We start from the raw sequence: 26,376 nt of genomic DNA on the forward strand, positions 1-26,376 counted from the left end.
AAAAAAAAAAGAAATCTTTATAAAAAAAAAAAGAAAAAGTTCAACTGATTTCTGTGTGAATCATCTAATGTGGGAAGAGAAATGGTGTCCTCTGCAAGAGCAGCCTGTGCCCTTAATTACTGAGCTACCAGCCCTAAGGCTTTCTAGGGAGTCTGTGACAAGGGTACTGGTGGATGGTTTAGATGGTTCCCACCACCACTCAAGGAGCTCACAGAAGCACCACATCCTGTAGCCGTATAAAAACCTTACATGGCATCCTGTAGCTACAATGCCCCTGGGCAGTCTGGAAGACAGCTACAGTGGTTCCTCAGGACAGACCTCTGTCCACCCCCACCCTTGATCCTGACAAACCATAACAAAACTCATGCTTGTTTGAGGTCATTAAATTTCAGGGTCACACGTACACTGACCCGATGCTATCTATATACCTAAGAGGGCTTCATCCAAGTTTCTTTGCCAACCCTTGCTCCCGCTGCCCAGGCCTACCCACCGCCACAGACAGAGCACTCCAGCCTGCTGGTAAAGTGTTGCTGTTGGGTTTCGTTTGGCTGGTTGTGTGTACACAGTGTATACAAGGTGAGTTGTACAGCGCCCGAGAAAGAGCAGGAGGTCAAGGAGAGGGGGGAAGAGGGCACAAGGGAGCAGGGATGGGGCAGAGAGAGGCATTAAAAAATAGAACCACATTGAGAAGACAAAGGGGAGCAGGGCCGAGGGGGGGGGAGACAGATTGCTGTAGAAAAGGAGCAGGAGGGGCAGGGCGAGGGGTGTCTTCTCACCCTCCCTCTCCACCCCTGCCCCACCCCAGGTATGTACAATAAATAAGATTAAAAATAATTAACAAGATGTTTGGCCCCTCCCACCCAACACCACACACCCTTGGGGAGCAGCCTTTAGCAAAGATGTTGGCCTGGAGGGGGAAGCTCGGGAGGGGAGAAGGGGTTCCCCGGTTCTCTCAAGCCACCCTGCTTCCCTCAACCACACATAGAATTTTCCTATACATTATGTACACGGTGGAGGGGCAGGGGTGATGGCCGTGTTGGGGGGGGGCTGGGCCAGGGGCCAGGGCAAGTGTTACTAAATAGACATTTATACATATATATAAATAATTTCTCTGTACACGAATGGGGGAGGATGTGAAAGGGAGTAAAGGGGGGCTGTGTGGACACACCCTGGCTGAGGACGACCCCTTCCCTCCTGGCAGCAAGGGAGCCTAGGAGTCATTTCCGGAGGACAGCTCTGTCCAGTTCTCAGTCCGTGGAGGAGTTGTCTTCCTCACCAGGCAGGGTGTGGTCACCCGCAGCGGCTATGGGCCTGTGCTTGGGCCAGCAGGTCACTGAAGGAGTCAAACAGCTGTTCTAGCCATGGCTGGTTCCGCATGCACTGCTGGACTACCTCCTCTTGGCCCAGGTCCTCGGCACCACCCTCGATGGCCAGGGTCTGTGGGGAAGGAAGGTGAGACTGTGTGGGAAGAAATGGCTAGGGAAGGGATGGGACCAGGACCCTGGGGCTGAGGAGGAAGGCTAGAGTTCCCGGATAGGGGAGGACTGAGAAGGTGGGCTGGTGCCCACCTGGTCTCGGCAGCGCAGAAACGTGTGGTATTTGTAGTGGTGCAGAGAGTGGTAGAGGGTGTAGTACCCCGACTTCTCCAGCTCCACCTTGAATTCCTGCAGACAGAGGAGCACATGTTCATACGCTCTGGCCAGCACCACTCCTCCCGGGGTCACCCCTCCCAGGCCAAGAGTCCTACCTGGGCCCGCACAACGCTTCTCTTGAGCTTGCTGAGCGTCTTTCGGTTATAGGGCTCCCCTGCAGGCCGCAGCCGCACAGCCCCCTCTTCGGGGGAACCTTCTCCAGTCTGCTCTACCTGCAGCTGTGGGAACGTGTGCAGGGCATCCTGCAGGAAGCCATAGGGTCAGTGGCCACCTCCCCGGACCTCTACCTTCACCCAACTCCAGCACGCAGATCCTTGCATTATGCAGGCCTCAATGTCCCCCAAGACAATTTCAGAAGACTTGCAGGTATATCTTGTACCCTAGGCCTGGCTGTCCTGCCCCTGTGATCCTAGCACGGCCTCAAATCTCACAGGTATCACATTCTACCCACCATTCTGTAACACCCCAAATTACGTGCTCTATGGAATGTAGACAACCCAGGTTCAGTTTCTAGCACCCACTTGGAGTGGCTCACAACTACAGATATGGGGTATATGGAGCCAGCTTCTGGTCTCCAGCTGAATCCAAGATAACACACACACACACACACACTCTCTCTCTCTCTCTCTCTCTCTCTCTCTCTCTCTCTCTCTCTGATTCATGATGCCAGCCTCACCTATCTCAGATGCTGAACATCTGACCCAAAGTAGGGAGGCAGCTTAGTACCAATCCCTGAGTTTTTCTCTCTCCTCTTTTTCATAAAGACAGAATCTCACTATTTGGCCCTGGCTGACCATAGAGATACACATGCCTTTCTTTACCTTCTAAGTACTGAGACTGCAGGAATATGCCATCACACAGCTACCTTGTTTTGTTTTGTTTGTTTTTTCTTCTTCTTCTTCCTTTTTTTTTTTTTTTTTTGGTTTTTCAAGACAGGGTTTCTCTGTGTAGCCCTGGCTGTCCTGGAACTCACCACTCTGTAGTCCAGGCTGGCCTCCAACTCAGAAATCTGCCTGCCTCTGCCTCCCAAGTGCTGGGATTAAAGGCGTATGCCACCAACACAGCTGCTTTTCAATCTTGTATCATGGCTTCATTAAGTTGTTCAAGATGGCTCTGAGTTTTGATTCTTCTGCCCCAACCTCCCACAGAACTGGGATGACAGTTATGTGCAGCCGACTCTACCCAGCAAGTTCCAATATAGCCAAGGCTACCTGGTAAGACCCTGTTTCAACCAAACCAAACTAAACCAAACCAAGTAAAACATATTAACAAGAATCCTTAGAACCAGACAAATTTTATATTTTTTTCAAGTCAGACTGACATCTTGCCAGGTGTCTGCAAGACAACCAGATATTCTATCCCAGAATTCTCAATGACAATCTAAATACTCCAAACAGGACTAGCCCCACATGTTTACAGCCTGAACAGTATAAGGTATCCACGGTGTCTGGATAAGCCAGTGCTAGGGATGGAACCCAGGGCCTCAAGCATGCTACCAAGTGAGTCTCATTCCCAGTCCCATGACATATAAGACTGGAATCCTCTGCACCATGTCAGCACTGGACCTCAAGATTCTCAGGGTGGCACTGGGATGTACCATCCATCACAAGGGACCACTCCAGAGAGAATTGACAGGCAGGAATGAGCCCTGGGATTTGACAATTCTATCTCATAGGGACAGGAGACAGGTGATAGGGTGGCCAGACAAAAGCCTCAGGCCCAGGTCTGCTCTATTAACATTCCTTATGGGGCTGCTGGGAAGCCAAGGGCCCCTCTAGCTTAGCCCTCATCATCTCCACACCAAGCCCAGGACAGCAATGACCTTGCAATAATCCTTGCTCTAGGGAAGATACTCAAGTAACCTCAAGTTGCTGGCGGCCCACAGCCGGTCTCCACACTTGATCTGGGCCCCATGCAATCCCTACTCAGGCCCCCAAGCACCTGCAAAGCTGGGCTCAGTGACAGCCGCTTCAGGACCTTTTTCTTGTGCTCATTGAGGAGGCCATCAATCTTCCGCATGGGTGGAAGATAGAGTTCATCTGCAAGAAGAGCAGGAGTGTCAACAGACAGTGGCTCGCATGAACAGGGTTTGTCTGGAGTCCCCAAATCCCGTTCTCCCCAAGACCACTGAGTCCAGGACCAGAGTTCCTTTGCAGGCCCCAGCTTTCCTCTCAAAGGACTAAGTGCCAAACGCTCACCTCTAGATCAATCCACAAGCCTCCCCCTCTCCCTAGACCCTAACCCTGCTCCCAGGCCCAATCCTCAGCCTCAGAAAGGCAACACCCACCCATAACCCCATATCCCTCCTCTGACGCCCAGGCTTCCTCCCTGGTCCAGCTTACCATGAGTGTCCTCCAGGGCCTGGATCATGTCTGGGTCCAGGGCTGTGCTCACCAGCATCTCCACATAGCTCCTGTACATCTCCCGCATGGCCCGTGTCTTCAGCAGCCGTCCTGGAACTGCCCGCTCTGGGGAGAGACAGGACAGAATCATTCCGAGGTTACTGTGCAGTAGACACTTCTTCCAATGGCAAAGACGGTGCAGACCATAGCTAACTAGGAGGGCACAGCTGAGGCCCCTCTTAAGGATGCCTGGATGACTGAGCTCAGGGGACAAAGTAGCTTAGCCTGTCCAGGATATACTCAAGATCCCAAGATCATAGTGGCAAGAACCACTCTTCAGGGCCAGTGAAGTGGGCCTAACTTGGTGCGGCCCCATGAAAACCCACAGAAACAAAGTTGGTTACCAAAACATTGACTCAAGACAGAGAACAGCCGCCAGGCAGTGGTGGCGCACGCCTTTAATCCCAGCGCTTGGAAGGCAGAGGCAGGTGGATTTCTGAGTTTGAGGCCAGCCTGGTCTACAGAGTGAGTTCCAGGACAGCCAGGACTACACAGAGAAACCCTGTCTAGAAAAAACCAAAAAAGACAGAACAGCGGAGAGTGGTGGTGCACACCTTTAAATCCCAGTACTTAGGAGGCAGAGCATGTAGAGCTCTGTGAGTTTGAGGCCAGCCAGAGCTACGCAGTGAGATAAAATTGAAACAAAGCAAAACAGAGGTCAGAGGTCCACTGAGGATGAGCTTAGCTGGTGGAGTACTGATCTAGCACATACCAACAAAGCCCTGGCTTCCACGCCCAGCACCAAATAAACTACATGATGATGATGGCAGAGATGGGGGTGGTAGGTCAGAAAGAAGTTCAAGAGTTACCCGCAAGTGCATAACAAGTTACAAGGCAGTCTGGGCGGCATAAGGCCATCTCAACAAAAAAGAAAAAAGGATGGAGGGGGGTAGGAGAGAGAGAGAGAGGGGGAGAGAGAGAGAGAGAGGGAAAGAGAGAGAGAGGGAGAGAGAGAGAGAGAGCACAGCTCTTTCATATCTCTTTCATAGCTGAATACAGGCTAAGTTAAGAAATAAATGTGCGGGGGCTGGAGAGATGGCTCAGGGGTTAAGAGCATTGACTGCTCTTCCAGAGAACCTGAGTTCAATTCCCAGCAACCACATGGTGGCTCATAACCATCTATAATGGGGGAATCTGATGCCACCTTCTGGTGTGTCTGAAGAAAGCAATGGTGCACTCATATACATAAAATAAATACATAATCTTTTTTTTTTGGTTTTGGTTTTTTTCGAGACAGGGTTTCTCTGTATAGCCCTGGCTGTCCTGGAACTCACTCTGGAGACCAGGCTGGCCTCGAACTCAGAAATCCACCTGCCTCTGCCTCCCAAGTGCTGGGATTAAAGGCGTGCGCCACCACCGCCCGGCAAATACATAATCTTTTAAAAAAATAAAATAAATGTGCATTTTCTGTAATCCTTACAAGTAAGTAGGTATGACATGTTAGTCATTTATAGCCAAATGGTGCAAGAAAGGAAGCATATGCCAAACCTAGAAGAATAGGGGTCTTCTGTTGTTACTTTGGAGACAAGACTCTGTAGACAGGCTAGCCCTCTAAACTCATGGCAATCCTCCTGCCCCATATGGGGGTCATCATACTGAGCATCAGGGACACAGCAGAACATCCAGCTTACATGGATTTCTTGTGGTGCCAACTCAAGACAAGATTGTCCCTCAGGTTCTCCCTGTGATGAGGACAATTCTACAGACAAGGTCACCCAGGGAGTCAGATGAAGCACAACTGTCTCTGGGCGCAGGATAGAGCCTGGTCCAACATCTGTCACAGGCCTAAGGATCAACCTATTAACCAAACCACCCATCAATGAACATAAAGGGCGTGGCTGGCTTCACTGGAGTGAGCGCCCACGCGCCCTCCTGATGCCCTTCTCCTCATCTGTATATGATGTTTACATTCTATTTGCTTATTTATAAACTCTCATTTATTTTGTAGTACAGGAGGTTCAAACACTGAGCTTTATTTTCTTTCTTTGGGCTTTTTTCCTTGAGACCGAGTCTTCTGACGTAGCTCTGGAACTTGCTCTGTAGACCAGGGTAGGCTTGAAACCAGAGCTCCACCTGCCTCTGCCTCTTTGGTGCTGGGATTAAGGCTTATGCCGGGTCTGGAGAGATGGCTCAGCAGTTAAGAGCACTGACTGCTCTTCCAGAGGTCCTGAGTTCAATTCCCAGCAACCACATGGTAGCTCACAACCATCAATAATGAGATCTGATGCCCTTTTTTGGTGTGTCTGAAGAGAGTGACATCATATTCACAATCATAAAATAAATAAATAAATAAATCTTTGAGGGCTAGAGAGATGGCTCAGCGGTTAAGAGCACTGACTGCTCTTCCAAAGGTACTGAATTCAAATCCCAGGGACCACACAGTGGCTCACAACCTTCTGTAATGAGATCTGGTGCCCTCTTCTGGTGTGTCTTTAGACAGCTACAGTGTATTTAGATATAATAATAAATAAATCTTAGGAAAAAAAATGCTTATGTTGAAGTCACTGCCTGACTTCAACATGGCTGTTTTTACTTTTTCTTTTGAGACAGGATCTCACTAAGTAGCTTGAGCTGAACAGGCTGCAGCTCAGACTGGTTCTGAACTTTCCAAAGTCCTCACCTGGACGACAGGCCTCTGCCAGTAGGCCTGGCCTCCAGATGGAGTTACAGCATCTACCTCTTATGGCTGCCCTGAAAATGGAGCAGTGTACCAAGGTCTTAGCAGACACATGCTTGCTACACAGGAAAGTGACTGTCGAATGACAGTTTCTGCCATTACTGGGGAGTCCCCTTTATCTCCATTGGGTAGTCTGCCAGCAGGCCCCAGGCTGACATCGCCCTGCCCCCTTCTTAAGGCCTGTGTTCCCTCCCTATGTGACCACCTATGCCAGCAGCTATTGGAACCTACCATCCTCACTGGGTGCGCCAGGGGAGGACTCGGAGTCAGATGAGCTGCCTCCAGGACCATCACCTGTTGAGGCATTACCCACTGCCTCCTTCAGCCACTTCTTCCTCTTCTTTGGAGGTGGCTCGGCCTTCACCTTCGAGGGCCTGGCTTTGGGCAGCCGGGAAGTGGTGGACTGTCCTGTGGCCAGGCTCCGGTCAGTCCGCATTTGCCGCCCACTGGTGGCTCGTTCACTCCGCAAAGGCCGGGTTACCCTTTCCTTCTCCTTCTCCTTCTCTTTCTCCTTCTCCACAGGCCGGGGTGGGGATGGCTTCTCTGGGGCAGGCGGCTCGGGTACAGCAGGCTCAGGTGTTGGCTCTGGAGGTTTTTCTGATGTCATCTTCTCAGGGGTCTCAGGCTTGGGAGGTGGGGCTGGGACCTTAGATGGAGGTGCAGAGTTGCCCCCAACAGGGGTAGGGCCCTTGGTCTGCCCAGACCGTCTGGAAAAGGACATAAAAGATTGTCATCAGGGGACTGAAGACCCCCACCCCCACGCTCTGGGACCCAGAGCGAGACATATACCATACTGCTAAATGTTCCAAGTGCTTTCTTCTTTTTGGGTGGGGAGGTCTCTGCTCTCCCTACCTCTCTAAGCCTCTGTCCTCCTTCCTCTCCCTGGGTCCCCATCACTATGGATGTCTCCCTCCCTCCCTCCGGGTCCCTGTTCCCCCTCTCTGGGACTGCACCCCCACCGTGGGTCTCCTTCTCCCAGCTGTGTCTCCTGGTTCTATTTCCCTCATGAAAAGCTCCATCTCCTGTATGTGGAGCCAGCTTCACACCTTCCCTGTCAGGTATCTTCCCACCGTCAGTACCTGACTGGCAGTGGGGGCCGGTGCCAGGGTTTCCGGGCGCACACCCTCACGTAATCCTTCTTGTTGACATTCTCCAAGAACTTGACATAGAGGCGCTGGTACCGGTTTTTTGCATCCCCAAAATAACCCAAATACTGCGGAGAGAGCAAAGGCTGTGAGAACTGGTAGGCATTACCAACCCACCTCCAGAGATGGAGGCCATGCCCTGGGCCATGCAGAGAGGGACCCCAGGACTGAGCATTCTCCCCAAAGTACACATCTCCAGCCATTGGCTTACATTACTGGTGGCACAAAACTGCCTCTGGCCATCCTTGATCTCTGGAGTGAACTTCTGCAGAAGGGCCTTCTGGACGCGCCAGATGGGTGGGGGCTCACGGCCGGTCTGCAGGGCCAGCTGAGGAGGAAGAGACCAAAGACACCTACAAGGTTACCCTCACCCCTGCCCTGCTGGAGACTTCGTCGCTCACATCTTTAATCCTAGCACTTAAGCTGAGGCAGGAGGATTGTCACAAGTATAAGCTGGCCTAGACAACATTGAAAGGTTATCACAGAAACACTAAACAAAACCAGCAACAACTGAAGACCCATCTACTTGTACCAATCAAGCACTGCCGGGTGCTGGTCTCATGATTCCCGCAGTCCCAGAATGAAGCCTGATTCTACCCATGTCTCCTAGTATCTGGCTAAAATATTCCTTTTTCCCAGTGCTGGATCCAAACCAAGAGTCTTTTGTGTCTGAGGCATTGCTGACCCTAGTCCTCATTGATGAAAGGAAGGCCCAACCTTCTACTTGAGCTATACTCTCCAGCCAACTAAGTCAAAGTCTCACCAAGCTGACATCCTCCTAGGTTAGCCAAATGTCTACACAGAAGATGGCAGGCTGCACCATCAGGCCCAGCCTCCTGCTAATTCTTGAGCAGGCTTCTTCTGCTTAAGCCACAGAGTTTTGACTTTCTCCTCCTATGCCTGCCTCACTTCTGGATGTAAATTTTACCAAGACCCTCTCTGTGCCTCCTGTTCAGTGGACTGTTAGAAGCATTCTTTGCACTCACATGACTCATCTAAGAGCCATAAAAAAAAAAAAAAAAAGAATTAAGCATGTGTAAATAAACCGCACCAGTTCAAGCATCTAGCATGCAGGCCTCGTATTGGAGCTAGTACTCACAGCAGATATCAGTAATAGACTCCAGATCTTGACACATCTGAATACAGAGCTAAAAGGCACACATGACTAATCAATAACTTCTGATGAAATAAACAGAAAATTTGCTGGGTAGTGGTGGTACACGCCTTTAATCCCAGCACTTGGGAGGCAGAGGCAGGCGGATTTCTGAGTTTGAGGCCAGCCTGGTATGCAGAGTGAGTTCCAGGACAGCCAGGGCTACACAGAGAAACCCTGTCTCAAAAAACCAAAAAAACCCCTCAAAAAACAAAAAAAATCCCAAACCCACACAAACAAACAAACAAAAAAAACAACAACAACAACAAAACTTAGAAAATTTCGGGGGAGAGGGGGAAGACTAGGTTAAGAAGCAAAAGTTGGAGCTAAAGAGAAGGCTCATTGGTTAAGAGAGCTTTCTGTTCTTCCAAGTTCAATCCCCTGCATACACGTTAAGACAGATCCCAAATACATGTAACTCTAGCTGGCCAAGGACCTGCACACCAAAACATACATATACATAAATAAAACAAATTTTTAGAGAAGCAGAAGACATCGACCCAGCTCATTATGTTAGGGACACAGCCTGAAGGTACCATCTACCAACCAGGAAGAAGGCTTGACCATAAACTAGATTTGCTAGGAGGCTGACCTTTGACCTCCAGTCTCCAAAGCTGTGAGGAAGACATATGGTGCGTTTCTAATCCACAAGCTATATAGGCTATTGTAGTTGAGTACAGCAGTCTGAAGGATACAGGGACAAGTGCAAGGCTTTTTATGTGGCATTCAGAGCATGGGCAACAATACACACACACTCAGACACACACACGCAGACACACACACAGACACATTCACACATAGTCATACACGCAGACACATTCACACAGACACAGAGACACACAGAGACACACACATACACACACAGGCAGACATACATTCAGACACACACACAGACACACACACTCACACAGACACACACACTCACACAGACACACAGAGACACAGAGACACACACACGCACACACACAGACGTACACACACAGACACACAGATACACATACAACACACACACACACACGCACGCACGCACACACACACACAGACACATTCACACATACACACACAGGCAGACATACATTCAGACACACACGCAGACACACAGACACACACACTCACACAGACACACAGAGACACACAGACACGCACGCACGCACACACACAGACGTACACACTCACACAGACACACAGAGATACACATACAACACACACACACACGCACGCACGCACGCACGCACGCACGCACGCACGCACGCACGCACGCACACACACACATACACACAGAAAGGGAACATCAGCTCCAAGTCTTAGGAGGCTAAGGCAGGATTGAGAGATCAAAGCCAGCCTTGGATACATAGTGAGTCACCATCTCAAAAAGTAACGAGTTCAGGGGATGTAGTTGACCGGTAGAGCGCCTACCTATATTACTACAGTAAGGAGTTAGAGGCCTGGCTCAAAGACAGAATGCCTGCCTAGAATTCCTCCAGTGAGGCTGGGGTGTGGCTCAACCTACCACGTGAAAACACAACGCGAAGCACAACAGAGCCGATAGATCTTGAACTCACAGAGATCTGACCATCTCTGCCTCCCAGGTGCTGGGTTTAAAGGCGCCCACCACCAACTGCCAGGCCTAGGCTGACCCTCTTGACCCATTCTCTGATGTCCTCCAACCCAATGTTTTAGCATGAGGATCCCAATGCACAGGCTTCACACTGACATCTGACCTGCACACATGAAGAGGATCACAAAGGAACACGGGAACAAAATACCCACCCCAGGGGCCAAGTGTGGTACCACTCGCCATCAATTCTGGCATTTTGAGAATCTGAGGAAGAAGCCTGTGACTTGAGGCTGAGGCCAGCCTGGGTGACAGACTGAGTCCAAGAATGCTTCCTGAAGCTGGGCAAGGTGACTCACACTTTTAATCCCAGTCCCTGGGAGGCAGAGGAGGCAGGAGGATCTCTGGGAGTTCAAGGCCAGCCTAGTCTACAGAGTGAGTTTCCAGGATGCCAAGGGCTGTTTCACTGAGAAACCCTGCCTCAAAGAAAAGGAAAAAAAAAGTTCCCAAAAAGGTGGTGGGTACTTGAAAACAACATGTGACAGGGCAAGACAGTCATGGGAGACACAGCTGTGCAGAGATGAGTGATATGTAGGTATTGCATTCAAAGATTACAGATCAAGTGATCAAAAAGAATTCAGATGATAACCACAATTGACTAGTCGTGTCTGTCTTTTAATTGTGCTCAGAAGTAGCAAGATCTATTGGTAATGTCTGCTTTGAGTATCAGTACAATACGGGTGTTTGCACACCAAACTATGCACGCTTAGCGTGGTGAAATCTGTTTCTGCACCCTCAGTTTGTTTGTTTGTTTGTTTTTTAATGACTCTTGAATCAGTTATGTGCATGTAAAGAAGGAGTTCTAACAATCTGCTCAATAGGAAGCACAGAAAAAGCTACAGAAGGAATGCAGGATGCAGATACCCGGAACTCCAGTCCTGTCTTCTGAGCTCCCACATGGCTCCCATTCCTCTTTCTTTATGACATTACTGGCTAGGTCAGAAGTCCCCCCAAAATAAGTGTATTTCAGACCACATCTGAACTGTTCAACTCCAAAATACTCCGTGGACCCCAAGCACAGCCTTTTAGCCTGGCAGGGAAACAATGTGTCTGTGTCCCCTCCCCACCTTGCCTAGAGACCATCAGACCTCTCAAAGTTTGCAGCCACAGCACAGACTTTCTGAGCCTATGGGTACATGCCCCCACAGGCTTTCTTGCCCAATCAATGAATGTGAACACAAAACTCACTTTTCCGGTTCTTCAGAGACTTCCAGGAAGCCTTTCTGGGACTCCTCACCACGCACCAACTTCTCCCTATCTGTTCCTCTGTTCTTTTCCAACTGGGCTTTTGCTCTTCCTCCAAAACCCCCTTCCTGTTCTTCATTATTGGTTTTGTTATTGTGAGTGGGAATGTGCACCCAAGTGCAGTACCCATGGAGGCCATGAGGGGGCAAGCTACTGCTCTGGTGCTAGAATTAGTTGTGCATGTGAAGGACCCAGCTGAACGCAGGTACTCTCCATGAGAGAAGGCACTCTTAATCACTAAGCCATTTATCTCTATAGCTCCCTATTTTTACTCTGCAGGAATGACCCCAGAAATTACAATCTTCTGTTCTCCCATTCTTTTTTTTTTTTTTTTTGGTTTTTCGAGACAGGGTTTCTCTGTAGCCCTGACTGTCCTGGAACTCACTGTGTAGACCAGGCTGGCCTCGAACTCAGAAATCCGCCTGCCTCTGCCTCCCAAGTGCTGGGATTAAAGGCGTGCGCCACCACTGCCCGGCTGTTCTCCCCATTCTCTAAGGCTTGTACTTCCAGGCTCCGTTCTTGTCAATCACAACCAACCACAACCAGTGACGGACTAGGAAGTGATCCATCTCACAGCCCCCATACTGAGATGGTAAGCTCACTGCAGGACATCTGACTTTAACAGCCAATGGGCAGGCCAATTACACTCATCTCCATCTTGGTACCTGAGTGGACCAATCTGATTATTTCCTAAGAATGTGACCTATGTGTGATAAGCTAAGCATGTGCTGCTGCTAGCAACAGGAATGTGAGCAGGTGAGCAACACACACCCAGGTACGACGGTAATTATGAAGAGAGGTTAGCTGGGCCCAGTGACTTGGACCGCTCTATATAGCCAAGCCAGCCTCCAACTTGTGGCAGGCAATCCTGCCTCAGATGCCTAAGGACGGGGATTACAGGACAAACCACCATACCTTGAAAGGCAAGAAAATTCCTTGTGTGCCAGAGTTCAAGGCCACTCAGAGCAACAGATGAAACAAAATCAAAAGGTCCCACCAACAGGAAGGCAGTCATGGACAGCAGTGACCAACACCACTCTTTAGGCCTAAACTTACCCCCCAGACACTTCTTATCTCCCTGCTGACCAAGGCCCCCATCAGCAAAAACTGCATCTTCAAGAACAGCCATCCAGCCTGGCAGTGGTGGCGCACACCTTTAGTCCCAGCACTTGGGAGGTAGAGGCAGGTGGATCTCTGAATTTGAGGTCACCCTGGTATACAGAGTGAGTTCCAGGACAGCCAGGGCTACACAGAGAAACCCTGTTTCAAAAAACCAAAAAAATTCCAAAAAGCAAAACAAACAAACAAACCAAACAGCTATCCTCTCAGCCCCGGTACCCAAGTCCTCCATGTTCCCAGTCCCACTCATGATCCAGTCTCTCACACTAGCATTTCTACAAACCCACCACACTCCACACATGGGGCCCTGCAAAGGCCCTTCCTCTCAGATGACTGTTGAATCCTCCTCAAAAGCTGGGTCGTAGTGTCAGTTTTCTTTAACAGACAATGAGACTAAAGCAGTCAGTGACCGTCCAATTTGTAAGCTAGTTAGCCACTTTCTTTTCGCTTTGTTGAGTTTCTTTGTGGTTTTTCAAGGCAGGGTTTTTCTGCGGAACCCTCACTGTCCTGGAGCTCATCCTGTAGACCAGGCTGGACTCCAGAGGGCTGGGATGGATTAAAGGCATATGCAACCTGTGCCAGGCTCCAGCTCCATAGAGCTTTTCAACACTTGAATCCAACTCATTTAACTAGCATCTTCAGATAAATAAAATAAACAAGGGAGTCTGAACACTTAGAGCAAAAGAAGAATGTAGACCATCTTACTAGTCCTTCCCTTAGCCCAAGGAAGCATGGCAGACATGATGGCATGGAGACTTACTCCCCTGGAGATGATGAAGATATTTCAATAAATGTATTCAAATGGCTAATGGCTAATTTCACCAGATTTCCCCGAGACAGGGTTTCTCTGTGTAGCCCTGGCTGTCCTGGAACTCAGTCTGTAGACCAGGCTGGCCTCGAACTCAGAGATCCGCCTGCCTCTGCCTCCCAAGTGCTGAGATTAAAGGTGTGCACCACCACCGCCCCGTAAGCCATCAGATTTTGAGACAGGAACTTTTACCTCATGAACCATCTCACTGGCTATAATTTTTAAGAATTCAACAACAAATATAAAATCATTTATATGCATACACATGCAGGTACCGTGGTACAACTATGGAGGCTGGATGACAACTTGTGCGAATCTGTTTTTACCTTGTTGAGTGCTAGGGATCAAACTAGGGTCCTTAACAAGTACCCTCACCTTCTGAGCTTTGTTGCTGGCCCAGAACTTACAAATTAAGCTAGACTGACTGGCCAACAAGCCCCCAAGGAATCCACAGGTCTCTACCTCCTAAGCACAGGGATTCCAAGTAGATAACACCACCAGAGAGCTTGTGGGATGGAGCTTAGTAACGCCCCATACCTGAAAAGAGATGTCCCCAGCTTGTGCTTCATTTGAAATCTCAGGTACCTCAGGCTGACCTCAACTCTGTTATGCAGCTGAGGCTGACCTCAGACTCCTGTACTGGGAGTCATGGGCTCAGTCAAGGACTTTCCTGACTCAGCCTCAAAACAACATTGTCCAGATGACCAGGAGGCAGGGAGATGACAGAAAGAGAGTCTCGACAAAGCTGCCACACACCCTCTGTACTTTACTGAGTATTTGACAAGTCTTGGAATAAAGGTCAGCCCAAGACCATAGCAACAGGTCCAACATTCCCAGCACTTTCTGTGTGGGAGCCACAATCACTGACAAGGCCAGGCCAGGCCACATGAGCGCACATCAATACAGACCCAGGAGGAGCTCCTGTCATCAGCTGTGGCTGAGAAAACAAAGGCTGGGGAATGACAGCCCAGCTCCTAAGCAGAAGCCTAATGGAGTCTAGTAAACCCTGGTGCAGGATATGCCCACCTTGCTCACCTCTAGGAGTCCCTGACACCAATAGGAGGTATGGCCTCGGGGGCTCTGTGCCCCTGCTGTTGCTCACACTTGAGTAGTATTTTAAGCACCTGAGTCCTCGCCTGGCCCCTTCCCTGTCCCACACCAGCTGGCCAGTAGGATCAGATGGACGGCCCTGGCTCCTGTCCCAGCGCCGGTCAGTGAATGGGCCCCTTCCACAGGCCCATTGGCTTATCTGACCTGGAAGATGGGGCTAGAGAAGCCACTGCTTTGAACCCTGTTCATCAGGGTTAGAAAACAGCGCAGGAGAAGTAGAAAGCTTGCAATCTGCCCAGGTTACACACACAGTGGGGCTCAAGCCAGCCTCCGGAACTCAGAGAGACCTTTCCTGTATCGAGTGCCTTAAACTCCCAGTACGAAAAACAAAACAAAACAAAACAAAACAAGCACACACACACACACACACACACACACACAAAACAAACCTTATAAACAAAAACAACTATTAGGTCCACCTCTCAAAAGATTCTTAGGAAATAACAGTTTCTGTACTTGTCACGAATTCAATCTAATATCCATGTGGACTGCAGAGAGAAACAGCTAAGACTCGACACATACAATGTGCACAAAGGCACCGGTTGATCCCACCACTGCCAGGACCAACAGCAGAGAGATGGTAGCCAGCAGAGTGCCAGCTCTGCTTCACGGGAGTCTCTGCCATGCCCTAGCATGGACAGAATCAAACAGATTCTTGACTAACCCCTCACTGTGGCATTCTACACAAGCATCCTACTGCTGGATCCTAACCTCAGGGTCCTCTTAATCCAGATTCAGCCAGATAAGTCTATGAACCAAACATCCTAGAGCCCACACAAACTTTCTGGGAGTAAGGTAAGCAGGAACTTGATCTATACACTATTGGTGATTCATAGTTTTGTTCCACCACTGGTGTGAAAAATACCCATACATGGTATGTTGCTGAGAAATATTTGTTTACAAAACCAGAAGCCAACATGGTGGTGCACACATTTAGCCCCAAAACTCAAGAAGGCAGAAGCAGGCAGATCTTTGTGAGTTTGAGGCCAGTCTGGTCTACAGAATGAGTTCCAGGATAGCCAGAGCTCTGTAGAGAGTCCTTGTCTACTCAAAGAAAAACAAACAAGAAACAAAACTGGACTGTTACCAAGAGAGGTGGTGCACATCTATGCTACCACAGCCAAGAAGCCGAGGCAGCATTGCGACATGTTTGAGCCCACTATAACCTACCCAGTGAGAAGACACAGAGCAGGGAGAACTGAGTAACCTCTGCCTCCAGGACGGCGGGTCTCTATCATCGGGCAGTGTACTACCCGTCAGCTGCATCCCCAGGTGTTTAGTTTTTTTATTATTATTATTTACGTCTTTGCTGTATTTTCTGGGCTGGCTTTCAGTCGACTCTGTAGCACAGGAAGGTCTTGAACTGAGAACCCTCCTGTTAACAACCTCAGGAAACCTGGGACGGCAGGCTGACACCAGCAGGGCCAGATCTACATCAAGAATTTAAAACCCAGCCAGGCAGTGGTGGTGCACACCTTTAATTTCAACACGTGGGAGGCAAGGACAGGTGGCTCTCTGGGTTCTGATCTGAGGCCAGTCTTAGTCTTATCTATAGAGTCAGTTCCAGGACTGCCAGAGTCACACAGAGAAACCCTGTCTCAAACCAAACCAAACCAAACCAACAAAAACGACAACAAACCGCAGCCTGCCACACAGTGAGCATCCTTAAGGAAATCTGTTACACCACCTACAAATTACACAGACCCACATCAGGTTGGTGGCGGATATGTAAATGGGAAAGGATATAATCTCTGGTGGGCTCCCCTCTGATTCTAAGTCCCCGGGAAATGGAATGACCAAGTGACTAATTTTGAACCCTCAGTGCTACAACTGACCTGCTGGGCAAGATGCGCCCCCTGGTGTAATAGCGGCATGATGGTTATGGGGGCGACCAACTGCTCTGACTGGATTTGTTGCATGATCTATATGAGAGAATTAATGTCTGGCCCTATAAGTCTGGTCAAGAGCTCAGATTTATACTGACAAGCTCTATGGCCCTTTTTAATGGACACACACAATCACGCAGCCTTCTACGTATATATGAATATCCAGTTTGGTGCTGCTCTCAGCGTTGGCCAGAGAAGCCTCTCTATGCCGTGGGCAGAACTTAATGCAGACTAATACCTGGTAAAAGCACTGAAGGATTCTCAGCCCTAAATAGTACATTTGTATCAACTCCATGAAGGCTTGGGGGACATCATGGAAGAGGGGGCAGAAAGAAGGAGAGCACGTGTCCTCACTCATCCCTTCTATCAGCCAAGTGAGTCCGTGAACCCCAAAGCAGCCTAGCCAGCCTACCTGGTGACTCCTCTGCCTGCACCCCAACCCAGACTGGCCTATCACTCATCAGCTCTCAGTCAGTGGCTCCATCTGGGGACAATGCTGAGGCTCACCTTGAGGGAGGGTATGTCCTCCGCACGAATGACGAATTCATCCCGCTCCCGGAAGATGCCCTCTCCACCACTCTCCCCTGCCTCCTCGTCCGTCTCCCCACACACTGCTGCCGTCTCCTGCTTCTTGGCCAGGTGCAAAGGCCGAGCGTCTGGAGGTTCAGGGTCCTCTGGAGATGGGGCAGCAGGCTCCTCTGCAGGGGCAACTGGTGGGACAGTTGTGGGTGCTGGCGGGGGTGGTGGAGGTGGTGAGGGCAGTGCTGGTGGAGGTGGTGGCTGTGGTGGAGGAGGTGAGCTAGCCACAGGAGTCACTAGTGGGGTAGGTGAAGGCAAGGCTGGAACTGAGGGTGGAGGTGGGGGTGGGGGTGGAGGTGGGGCCGGCTGAGGTGTTGGGGCAGGAGGTGGAGTAGGTGGGGGCTTCTCCTCCAGCAGTGGGGGCTCTAAGAAAGAGGGGAGGGAAAGACAGAGTCATCAGGTCGATTGCCACTCTGACCATGTAGCCCAGTCTGACCTTCAACCAGATTTTCCTGCTTCAGTCTAAGAGCTAGTTAGAATGACAGTCGTGTGTCCCTATATCCGGCTCTACTAACCTTGCGAATCCTGTGTCCCTAAAGGCAGCTTAGCCCCCAGCATATCCACAAAGCCAAGTGTCCTTACTAAGTAAGGGTAGACAGCCATGACTCTCCTGTAGAGGTCTCACTTCTTGGCCCAGGTCCTTTTGTGAGACCACCACTGTAGCTCCAGCAACTGCAAGGAACTCCTAAGACCCATCTCATTGCCCTAATGCCACGTTGTCAGTCCTGAGCTGTCTCTCCAAGCCCTTGCAGCTCTTGTCCAACAGCTCCTAACTCCTTATCCTGATGTCTCCTAACTCCAAAGCTCTCTTCGGAGACTCTCAAGCTTGCAATCCCTTCTAGGATACACACCAGCTTTATAAGCCCCTCCCTTGTTTCCTCTATCAGCTATTTGATTTTCTAATGCCACAAACATTTGCCTAATTACCTGTGTGCGTTTGTATGCCATGTATGTACAGGGGCCTACAGAAACAGAAGAGGGCACCAGATCCTTTGGAACAGGAAATTACAGGCAATTGGATGTGGGTGCTAGGAACCGAACCTGGGTCCTCTACAAGAGCAGTAAGCACTCTTATCCACTGAGCCATCTCCCTAGTCTCCCTAATTCTTTTACTAGTAAATAGAACCCAGGTTTCCCACTCATTAAGAAAACACCAGGAACCCCTTTGCTGGTGGATTCTACATAGGAACTCTACCTCAGAGCCACATCCCCATCCCCTCACTGGGGGATTCTGGGCAGGGGTTCTACCACTGAGTCTTCACCCAGCTCACTGCTTACTCCTCAGAGCACTTTTAAGGCTCACAATCATTAACACATTAACAGTTCCTTAAAATTCCAATGTTACCCCTTCACCTGGCCCCCATCACTTATACCCTATTCTCTCCCCAGCCATCCTCAAGGGCCCAGTACCAGGCCCCAGTGATTCCCTGCTGAACCTCTGAGCTCATTAAAAGATGTTCCTCTAGGCAGTGGTGGTACACATTTTAAACCCAGCACTTAGGAAACAGGCGGATCTGCAAGTTCAAGGCCAGCCTGGTCTATATAGTGAGTTTCAGAATTGTCAGGGCTACACATAGAAAACTGGAAAAAAAAAAATTTTCCCCCTGTCAACCAGGAAATCACCTGTCAAGTGTGTTTTTTTTCTACAGAAAAGAGAAAAAAAAAAAACTTGAAATAGTGTATAACCTAAACAACTTTATCTGCTGACTCCAATAAGACTTACCCCATTCTCAGACCACCTTCTGAGAACTCACCAGGCGTGCCATTGCTGTTGCTGCTGGGCAGGCTTGGGAGAGGGGGTGGACCGGGGGCTGTAGGTCCAGTGTCTAACGGTGGCTCCTCTGGTGTGGACGTGTCCTTAGGGCCTGTGAGGGGTGGATCGTCCAGAGCTGAGATGGCTGAGGAAATGCTCTCCTGCAGATCTCGGTTCTTGGCCACAGAATCTTCTTCATCCGAGGAGAAGGAGGGCAGCGTCTCGAGGTTGCGCTTCAGCTCTTCATCCAGCCGCTTGCAGGGTGAAGGGCAGCCAAGCCCCAGCCCCTCGCTCTCCGCAGCCTCTAATGCGCCTCCCAGGCCAAAAGGACCAGAAGGTGCTGGGTGCGGCACAGTGGGCACAGTGGGCGGTGGGGGCTGCAGGCCTCGGGTGGGCACAGAGGCTGGCACACTCTTAGGGGGACTTAGCGGTGGCGTCAGGCCAGCTTGGTAGAGTGGTGGGTGCCGCTTGCCTGACTTGAGAAAGTCGAGGAAAGAAGCCATGAAGCCTGATTTCATCTCTGGCTGTTTCTCCTCTACCTCCTTGATTTTGGCTTCAATTTTCTCCCGGGTCAGGTTGGAATCCAAGCTGTTGTGGTCTACACCCGAGATGACATCATTGGAAGGTGCTCCCAGACCCTCACCAGCCTTGGGCACGGAGAGCTTGATCTAGACATGGGGATAGCAAAGCATCATGGTCCACGGGCCCGAGCTCCAGGCCTCCTCCCTCAGATCCAGGGATCCACCCCGAGTTCCACATCCCATCTCACTTTAGACCACCTCCAAATTCTGGCAACCAGTCTGTGGAGTCTCAGATTTCAACACAACTGACCGCACTTAAGAGACAGGGGGCCAAGCCAGTCCCTCCCAGACCCAGACCTTCCCCAACATTCATTCAAGCACACAGGATCTGAATGCCAACCCATCCCTCCATGCACAAGACTTTAGAACTCGAGTCCCGACACCCTGTCTTCACATGAGCGTCCCAACATTTTAATCTCATGCAAATGCCAGAATTCTAGGTGACTCTCTGGTGCCTAGGGCATCTGACACCTCCAGTTTCAGACAGTACAGCCCAACCCCTCCCACACCCAGTCCCCCTCACCTTAAGAGGCTTCAGGGGCTCCAACCGGGTACCTCCCATTTCCTCAGCCTTCCTGCCTCTGCCCCTGCCCCGGCCCCGAGGTTTCTTGGCCCCATCAGTGGTTATGGAGGCTGAGGCTGGCCCTGCCATGGCAGGGCCCTCCAGTGGACGAATCCTGGGCCTCCCCCTGGGTCGGGGAGGGCCATCGCGCTTTGCCTTGGTGGGCTTGCGGCCACGGCGACGAGGGCCATCAGGACCAGGGTTGGGTGGGCAAAAGTCTATATCTCCCAGCGGTGAGAGGGCTGGTCGGGAGCGACAACTAGACACCAGATCAGGTAGGCGCCTTGGGTTTAGGCGGATATCTGCGGGCACATCGGCTTTGTCCTCATCAGCCTCGAACTCATACTCCTGTGCATACAGCTTCTTGGGCGTCTGGAAGGGGGGGTCTCGGCGCCGTAGCAGATGGAATGAGGACGTCTTCAGCAGCTTCTTTGGCTTGGTTGAACAGAAGATGGGGGAGGTGAGGCCACCCTTGGGCTCAGAGACAGGCGGCGGCGGTGGTGGTGGTGGTGGTGGCGGTGGAGCTGACTGGTGTGGCCCACTCTGGATCAGGCCCAGTGGCTCTGCATTGACTGTGGAGGGAAGCTCAGGAGGTTTGTTGGGATCCAGACCCAGGCCTGGAGTCTCTGGTCCAGTTCCAGATGCCCGGCCTCCACAGTAGGGTCCATAGGGATCGTAAGCAGTGGGACCAGGGGGTGGACCAGCACCAGTCTTGGGGTCTCCATCATCTTCCGTCTGTCCAGCCTTGCCATAGTCATCGGCTGCCCCTCCACCAAACATCTCCTCCATGGTGGGAAAAAAGCTCCGCTCCTCATCCTGAAGCAATGAGTCGGGGAAGCAGATAGACGTGAGGGGTACAAACCGTGGTGCCTTGGTCCCTTGAGGGCTGGGACTTCTGTAGGCGCCTGCAGGATCCTTGCCCTCTGAGTTAGGTGGTCCCACACCGGTGTCCCCAGGCCCTGGTGGCAATGGCTCCAGAGCCCCAAGCAGCTCTTGCATGGCTCCAGGAGGTTCCAGGCTCTCCTCAGGTCGTAATCGAGGACTTGGGGCTGTGGGCTCCAGGCCATGGCCACGAAGGTGGGCTTCAAGCTGCAGAGGCATAGGTGGTGGGGGCGGGGGTGGGGGCTGAGGAGCCCCATCCCGGGTAGCTGGCTCAAGGAGGTGGACGCCGACTTTGGGGGCGCTGGGTGAGGGGCTAGGGGCATGGCTGAGCACAGAAGGGAGAAGCTGGGGAGGAGGTGGAGGCAGCACCATGGGAAGGTCAGGACCTCCAGCCTCTAAGAGGAGGCCATGGGGCGCTGGCTGAGTTCCCTGGGCCGTGGGTGGTGGGGGAGGTGGGCTCTTCTGCAAGAAGGCTCCCAGCTCCTTGGCACCTGCTCCATAGTGAACAACTGAGGTGGCTAGTCCCTCAGGAGTTTCGCCACCCCGTTCTGGCCCCTTCTTCTTGTCCTTCATCCTTCCCAGGCCCAGCTCCAGTGCGGCTGTGGCACCTTCATCCAGGCTGGCACTAGTCCGGATGACGCTTTGCAGGTGGTACCTCTGGGGATCTTCCTTGGCTAATTCGTACGGTGTGCCTGGTGCTCCTCCAGCTCCACCACTGCCCCCAAGTCCCTTAGAGGCATCAGCAGGCCCATCCTCACCCACCAAGCCATCTGCCCCTGAGGTCCGAGGTGGGCTAGGTGCCTGAAGCAGGTGCTGAATGAGAAATTCTTCATCTTCTGTGCGCTCAGTGGCAGCACTGCCAGGGCCAGCAAGCAGCTCTGAACCATCACCTTTTCCCTTGTAGCCACCTGCTCCAGCTGTATAGCTGCTAGCTCCGGGGGGTGCCAGGAACGGAGCTGAAGCTAAGACTGAACTTAAGTATTTGCCAGGGGCTCCTGGAGAGCCAACACCAGGAGGGCGGCCAGTAGCAGGTGGTGACTGGAGGGGTCGGATAATATGAGATGGGCTAGCCTCCCCACCACCTCCCAAAGAACTGGGTCCCCAGCCACCTCCATGGCCTGAGAGAGCAGGGGAGTGACCAGTACTGTAGCTGAGGGAAGGGCTGGCTGTGGGCAGCCCCTGTGAATGGGCAGCTGGCCCCGGGTAAGGCTCACTCTGTACCCCATAGAGCTGACCCTGAAGCTGATCTGGAGAATAACTCTGACAGGTAGCCAGGCCAGGAGGCGGGGGACCACTAGGGGGCTGCGGAGGACCCCCAGAATAGCTAGGGCCTTTGCTTAAGTCCTGTGCTTGACCCCCTCCAAATCCTTGCCCATAGGCCTGGGGTCCCAGAAGCCCTTGGGGCTGGCCAGGGGAATACGCCTGGCTCGCAGCCCCGCCAGCCCCAGAGGCTTTCCCAGCAGCATAAGCAGCCGCTGGTCCACCCAGGCTCTGACACTTGGGTGTGGTGGTGGATCGAGGTGGTGGGGGCCTAGTGGCGCTCCCTGTAGCTGGTCCATAACCTCCCTTACTCGTCTTGTAACCAGGGGACTGGATGATAGGGCGGTACCCACCCCCACCCCCAGCTGCACCTCCCCCAGCAGTCTCCGGGCCTGTAGCCCGGCCAGCTGCTCCAGCTGTGGCTCCACTAGGCCCACTCTTGCTAGGTTCTCCAGCACCTGGAGAAGGCTCTCCACCTCCCAGAGGGCTGCAAGCCAAGCTGGCCCGGTGGCCCATTGAGGGATAGCTGCCTCCACAGCTCAGATAGTGCTGCAGGGAATGGGCTGGTGGTGGGGGCGGTGGGGGCTGGGCACTGGCAGGCCGCTGATAGTGTTTGATGACTGTGTCCTGTCGGGGCAGGGCCCGCTCCGGCGGTGGACCGGGGGCAGCACCCGAGAAGTTGTAGAGCTGAGGGGAAGATGGCTCGGCAGCCGTGGCAGCAGAAGATGAAGCCAGCAGATTGAACTGAGTCGGGAGGTGGCGGGGAGGTGGAGGTGGATCTGGGGGGCCAGGACGGTAAGGGGGAGTCTGAGCAGGACCAAGGCCGGCAGGCCCCAAGACACCACCCCCTGCCAGGCGCTCAAAACCCAGTGAAGAGGGCACTGTAGGTGCCTGGGAGGGCTTCAGGTGGAGCACATCATGGGGGGACAAAAGCCCATTAGCAGGAGGACTGAAGGGTGGATCCTGGAGGCTGAGGGATGAGGGCACTGGGAAGGGGCGGCTGCCGAAAGAAGCCGGGTGCTGGTAGGCAGACAGGGCAGAGGAAGACGGGAAGGTGCTGGAACCTGGGAGGGCACCAGAGATGAAGAGTTCCGTGGGGCCCGGTGTGTGCATGGCTAGGGATGAAGGAGAAGACCATCGGTCAGAGTGGACCAGGAGACAGCCCTTCTCCAGCCCGCTGGGAATAGCACTTACCTGTCTGCCAGGAAGGACTTCGGAACTGGGAAAGGAGAGAGGAGGCGGAAGGGCCAGGCTGGGGGCCCCGGGACTCCAGGGCCGAGATGAGGTTCATGACGGAGGCGTCGGGCCCTGCTGAGCCCGCGTGGTGGAGGCCAGTGTCAAAGAGTCCAGAGAGGCCTGACAACGGAGAAGTGAAGAAGTCAGCCAGGTAGGGGGTGGTGGCTGGGGTGAGACAGCCAGCGGGGGTGGGGGTGGGGGGGGGAAGCACTAAACAGGTACAGATCCGAAGAGGACAGGAGGGAGGGGCCAAAGACAAGCAAAGGGATGCAGTGCCTTTCAACTCAGCTTTCAGGAGGCTGAGGCAGGAGGACCAGACCTTCAGAGACATTCTGAACAACTTTATGAGACTCTATCACACTTATTAAAGTAAAGAAAGAAGGGATGGGGGGAGGGAGGGGATGAGGCTATGGAAGGCTTCCCGTGGGATTTCAAGCACCACTTTAGTACCAACGAAAAGTCAAAAGAGGAGGGATGGGGGAGGCAAGAGGCAGAAATCAGGGAAAGGAACAACAAGGAGAGAGGGGCAGGCTGCACTGCTTTAAAAACCAAAGGTGTGGGCAGCAAGGACAAGGTGGTGGATGAGGTTACTCTAAGCAAACACGGGGAGGGCCAAATAATTGGAGCCAACAGGGAAGAAAAAGGAGCCAACCAGCCAAGAGAATCCCACAGGGAAAGAAAGGACTAGGGGTGGGCTGGAGGGAGAGGAAAAGCCTGGAAGAGAAGGTGGGATTTGGGGGCCCCTGATGGGTAGGAGCCAATAGGAGGCAAGGGGGCGGAGCCATGAAGGGCCTGACGAATCCGGCGTGAAATAAAGCCTCAGAGGCAACCAATCAGAGGAGAAGTGGCAAAAAGAGGTCCAGGACCCAGAGCAAGGCCAATTAGCAGGGGCGGAACTTTCAGCAACCAATCAGATATCTTAAAGGACAGACTCGGGCCCCAGCCCTCCAGGATGGGAGCCCATACCTGCCGGGTGGTGGTTGGTGGCATAGCTTTGTAGTGGGTGGGGGGCCGCGTAGGCCTGGCGATGCAAGATGTCGGTTTCTGGGTGGGAAGTCCGGGAGCTGCCGTAGACCAAGCTGAGAGTAAGAGAGAGATGTCAGAATATCCTCTGAGAAGGGGGCTAGGAGGAACTTCCCAAGTGACTGGAGGTGTTACTCCAGAGAACCCTGAGATAACACTAGGGAACCCAGTTATCCCATGGGGGGGGGGCAAAATGCCATTCTGGAGCACTTAAAGAGTACCACGTTTGCAAACACGGGCATGCGAGGGCACACTGGGGACAGAGGAAGTCAGGGGACGAGAAAGGTGTGGTCCTCCCTTGGAGTCCTCCCCTGCCACAACAGAACCAAAAGTCCAACACTACAGGGGCACACGGACAACCCAAGACCCACTGAAACAGCAAAGACTCTGAAATGGGAAAGGAATCCAGCCAGGCCAGGAGCAGGAGGTAGCTTGTGTCCCAAATGGCAAGGGGAGAAGGTGGGGAGGGGACAGGACCAGGGAAAGTCCCAGGTACAAGTACTGACACGAATTCACTGCATCCTCAGGGGCTGAGGTTCAAGTGCACGGGCCTAAGCAAAGCCAGATGCGTGTACAAACAGGAGTTCAATTCACCCGTGAGGAAGCAAAGGTCCCGAGTGTGAAGTCCCCCTCTAAAAATCTGAACACGCTGGGGAAAACCAAGTATTGAGGGGGAGGAGGGTGAAGGGCAGGTGAAGAGTGAGGACACACAATACAGATTAAACTGCAAGAGGCAGGTTCCCGGGTGAACACGCGGCTAGCCACGCGTGCACAGGGCCCACACTCACACACGAAAACACAAACAGGGACAAGATACGACTCTATCTCAGAAAGGGCCCAAATCCGTGGCCTTGGACCAGAGGGCAAACAGCGCGCCATCAACCAGGATTCACAGCTTTGAGAAAGGTGGGGAGCAGAAGGGGGCGTGTCCCTAATCTCAGGACCCCCCCAACACACAGAATCCTAGTTTAAGAAGGGGGCGGGGCCCCTTGCCCACTCTGCGCGGGGAATTTCTTGGAGGGGGGAGGGACCGAGTGGCCCGGCCTCCAGCAGCCCCGGAACAATAGGACCTGGGAGGGGGTGCGCGCCCCCCAGGTCTGCGAGCTGATTCTCTTTTCCTCCCACCTCTGCAGTTGCAGAGCCAGGGGCGCCCGGGGGGAGGGGTCAGCAAGCCGGGAATCCAAAGATGGGGGGCAAGTCCAGGCCTTGCTTCGCCAACCCTTCCCATCTTCCCAAGGCCTTCCCGGTTCGAATTTGTTTTTGCGCCTTGCCAGCCTTCTCTCTTTTGCAAGCCGGAGCTGGCTTTGGCGGAGTTTGCAATTTGCAAACTGGGGCGGCGGCGTTGTTACAAACCCAAAGAAGGCCGCTCCCTTGCATAAACCGGAGGGGGAGTTGGCGATGCACGCGTTGCCGAGCGGGCCCCAGGCCCAGGCCAGGCAGGAATCCCCCACCTCTTGGCCCATTTCTCTAGGTCCCCCTCAGCTCCTTACCTAGCTTTCGCTGACCTCTCGTAACTCCATCCCGCCCCGGCGCCGAGCGGGTCCCCGAAGCCGGCGCTGGGGTAGTTCCTGTCCATGAATTGGCCGCGGTGGAAATTGGGGGGAGGGGGAGGGAGGGGGAAAGGAGGGGGAGCGCGCGCGCTCTCCTCCGCCGCCGCTCCCTCCGCTGCTTTTTTTTTTCTCCCTTTC

The 26,376-nt window shown here is 52.5% G+C and overlaps 1 protein-coding gene across 2 annotated transcripts; it reads right to left on the reverse strand.

Annotated features, from left to right (window-relative positions):
• Positions 1-514: 514 nt before the first annotated feature.
• Prr12 (proline rich 12) lies at positions 515-26,370 on the reverse strand. Of its 2 annotated transcripts, none has more exons than XM_031386522.1 (14): positions 26,179-26,370; positions 24,632-24,744; positions 23,624-23,785; positions 20,249-23,544; positions 19,146-19,812; positions 17,320-17,756; positions 8,088-8,204; positions 7,811-7,944; positions 6,963-7,438; positions 3,995-4,120; positions 3,594-3,691; positions 1,748-1,894; positions 1,569-1,664; positions 515-1,437 (listed from the first exon to the last, which is right to left on the reverse strand). In XM_031386522.1, exons 1-14 carry the CDS (start codon positions 26,262-26,264, stop codon positions 1,291-1,293), a joined length of 6,102 nt encoding a protein of 2,033 aa, XP_031242382.1. In that variant the 5' UTR covers positions 26,265-26,370; the 3' UTR covers positions 515-1,290. The 2 variants fall into 2 exon arrangements, with proteins under 2 accessions (XP_031242382.1, XP_031242381.1); XM_031386521.1 differs by lacking the exon at positions 26,179-26,370 and adding an exon at positions 25,814-26,159.
• Positions 26,371-26,376: the final 6 nt, after the last annotated feature.

This window comes from Mastomys coucha, unplaced genomic scaffold (assembly GCF_008632895.1).
Source record: "Mastomys coucha isolate ucsf_1 unplaced genomic scaffold, UCSF_Mcou_1 pScaffold21, whole genome shotgun sequence".
NCBI lineage: Eukaryota > Metazoa > Chordata > Mammalia > Rodentia > Muridae > Mastomys > Mastomys coucha.

Coding starts and splice junctions, on each gene's coding strand:
- Prr12 (XM_031386521.1), bottom strand. CDS start 26,151: ATGGGCCAAGAGGTGGGGGATTCCTGCCTGGCCTGGGCCTGGGGCCCG. Junction 24,745..25,813: donor CTGGCTCTGCAACTGCAGAG/GTGGGAGGAAAA, acceptor TCTTACTCTCAG/CTTGGTCTACGGCAGCTCCC. Junction 1,665..1,747: donor GAAGCGTTGTGCGGGCCCAG/GTAGGACTCTTG, acceptor CTCTGTCTGCAG/GAATTCAAGGTGGAGCTGGA.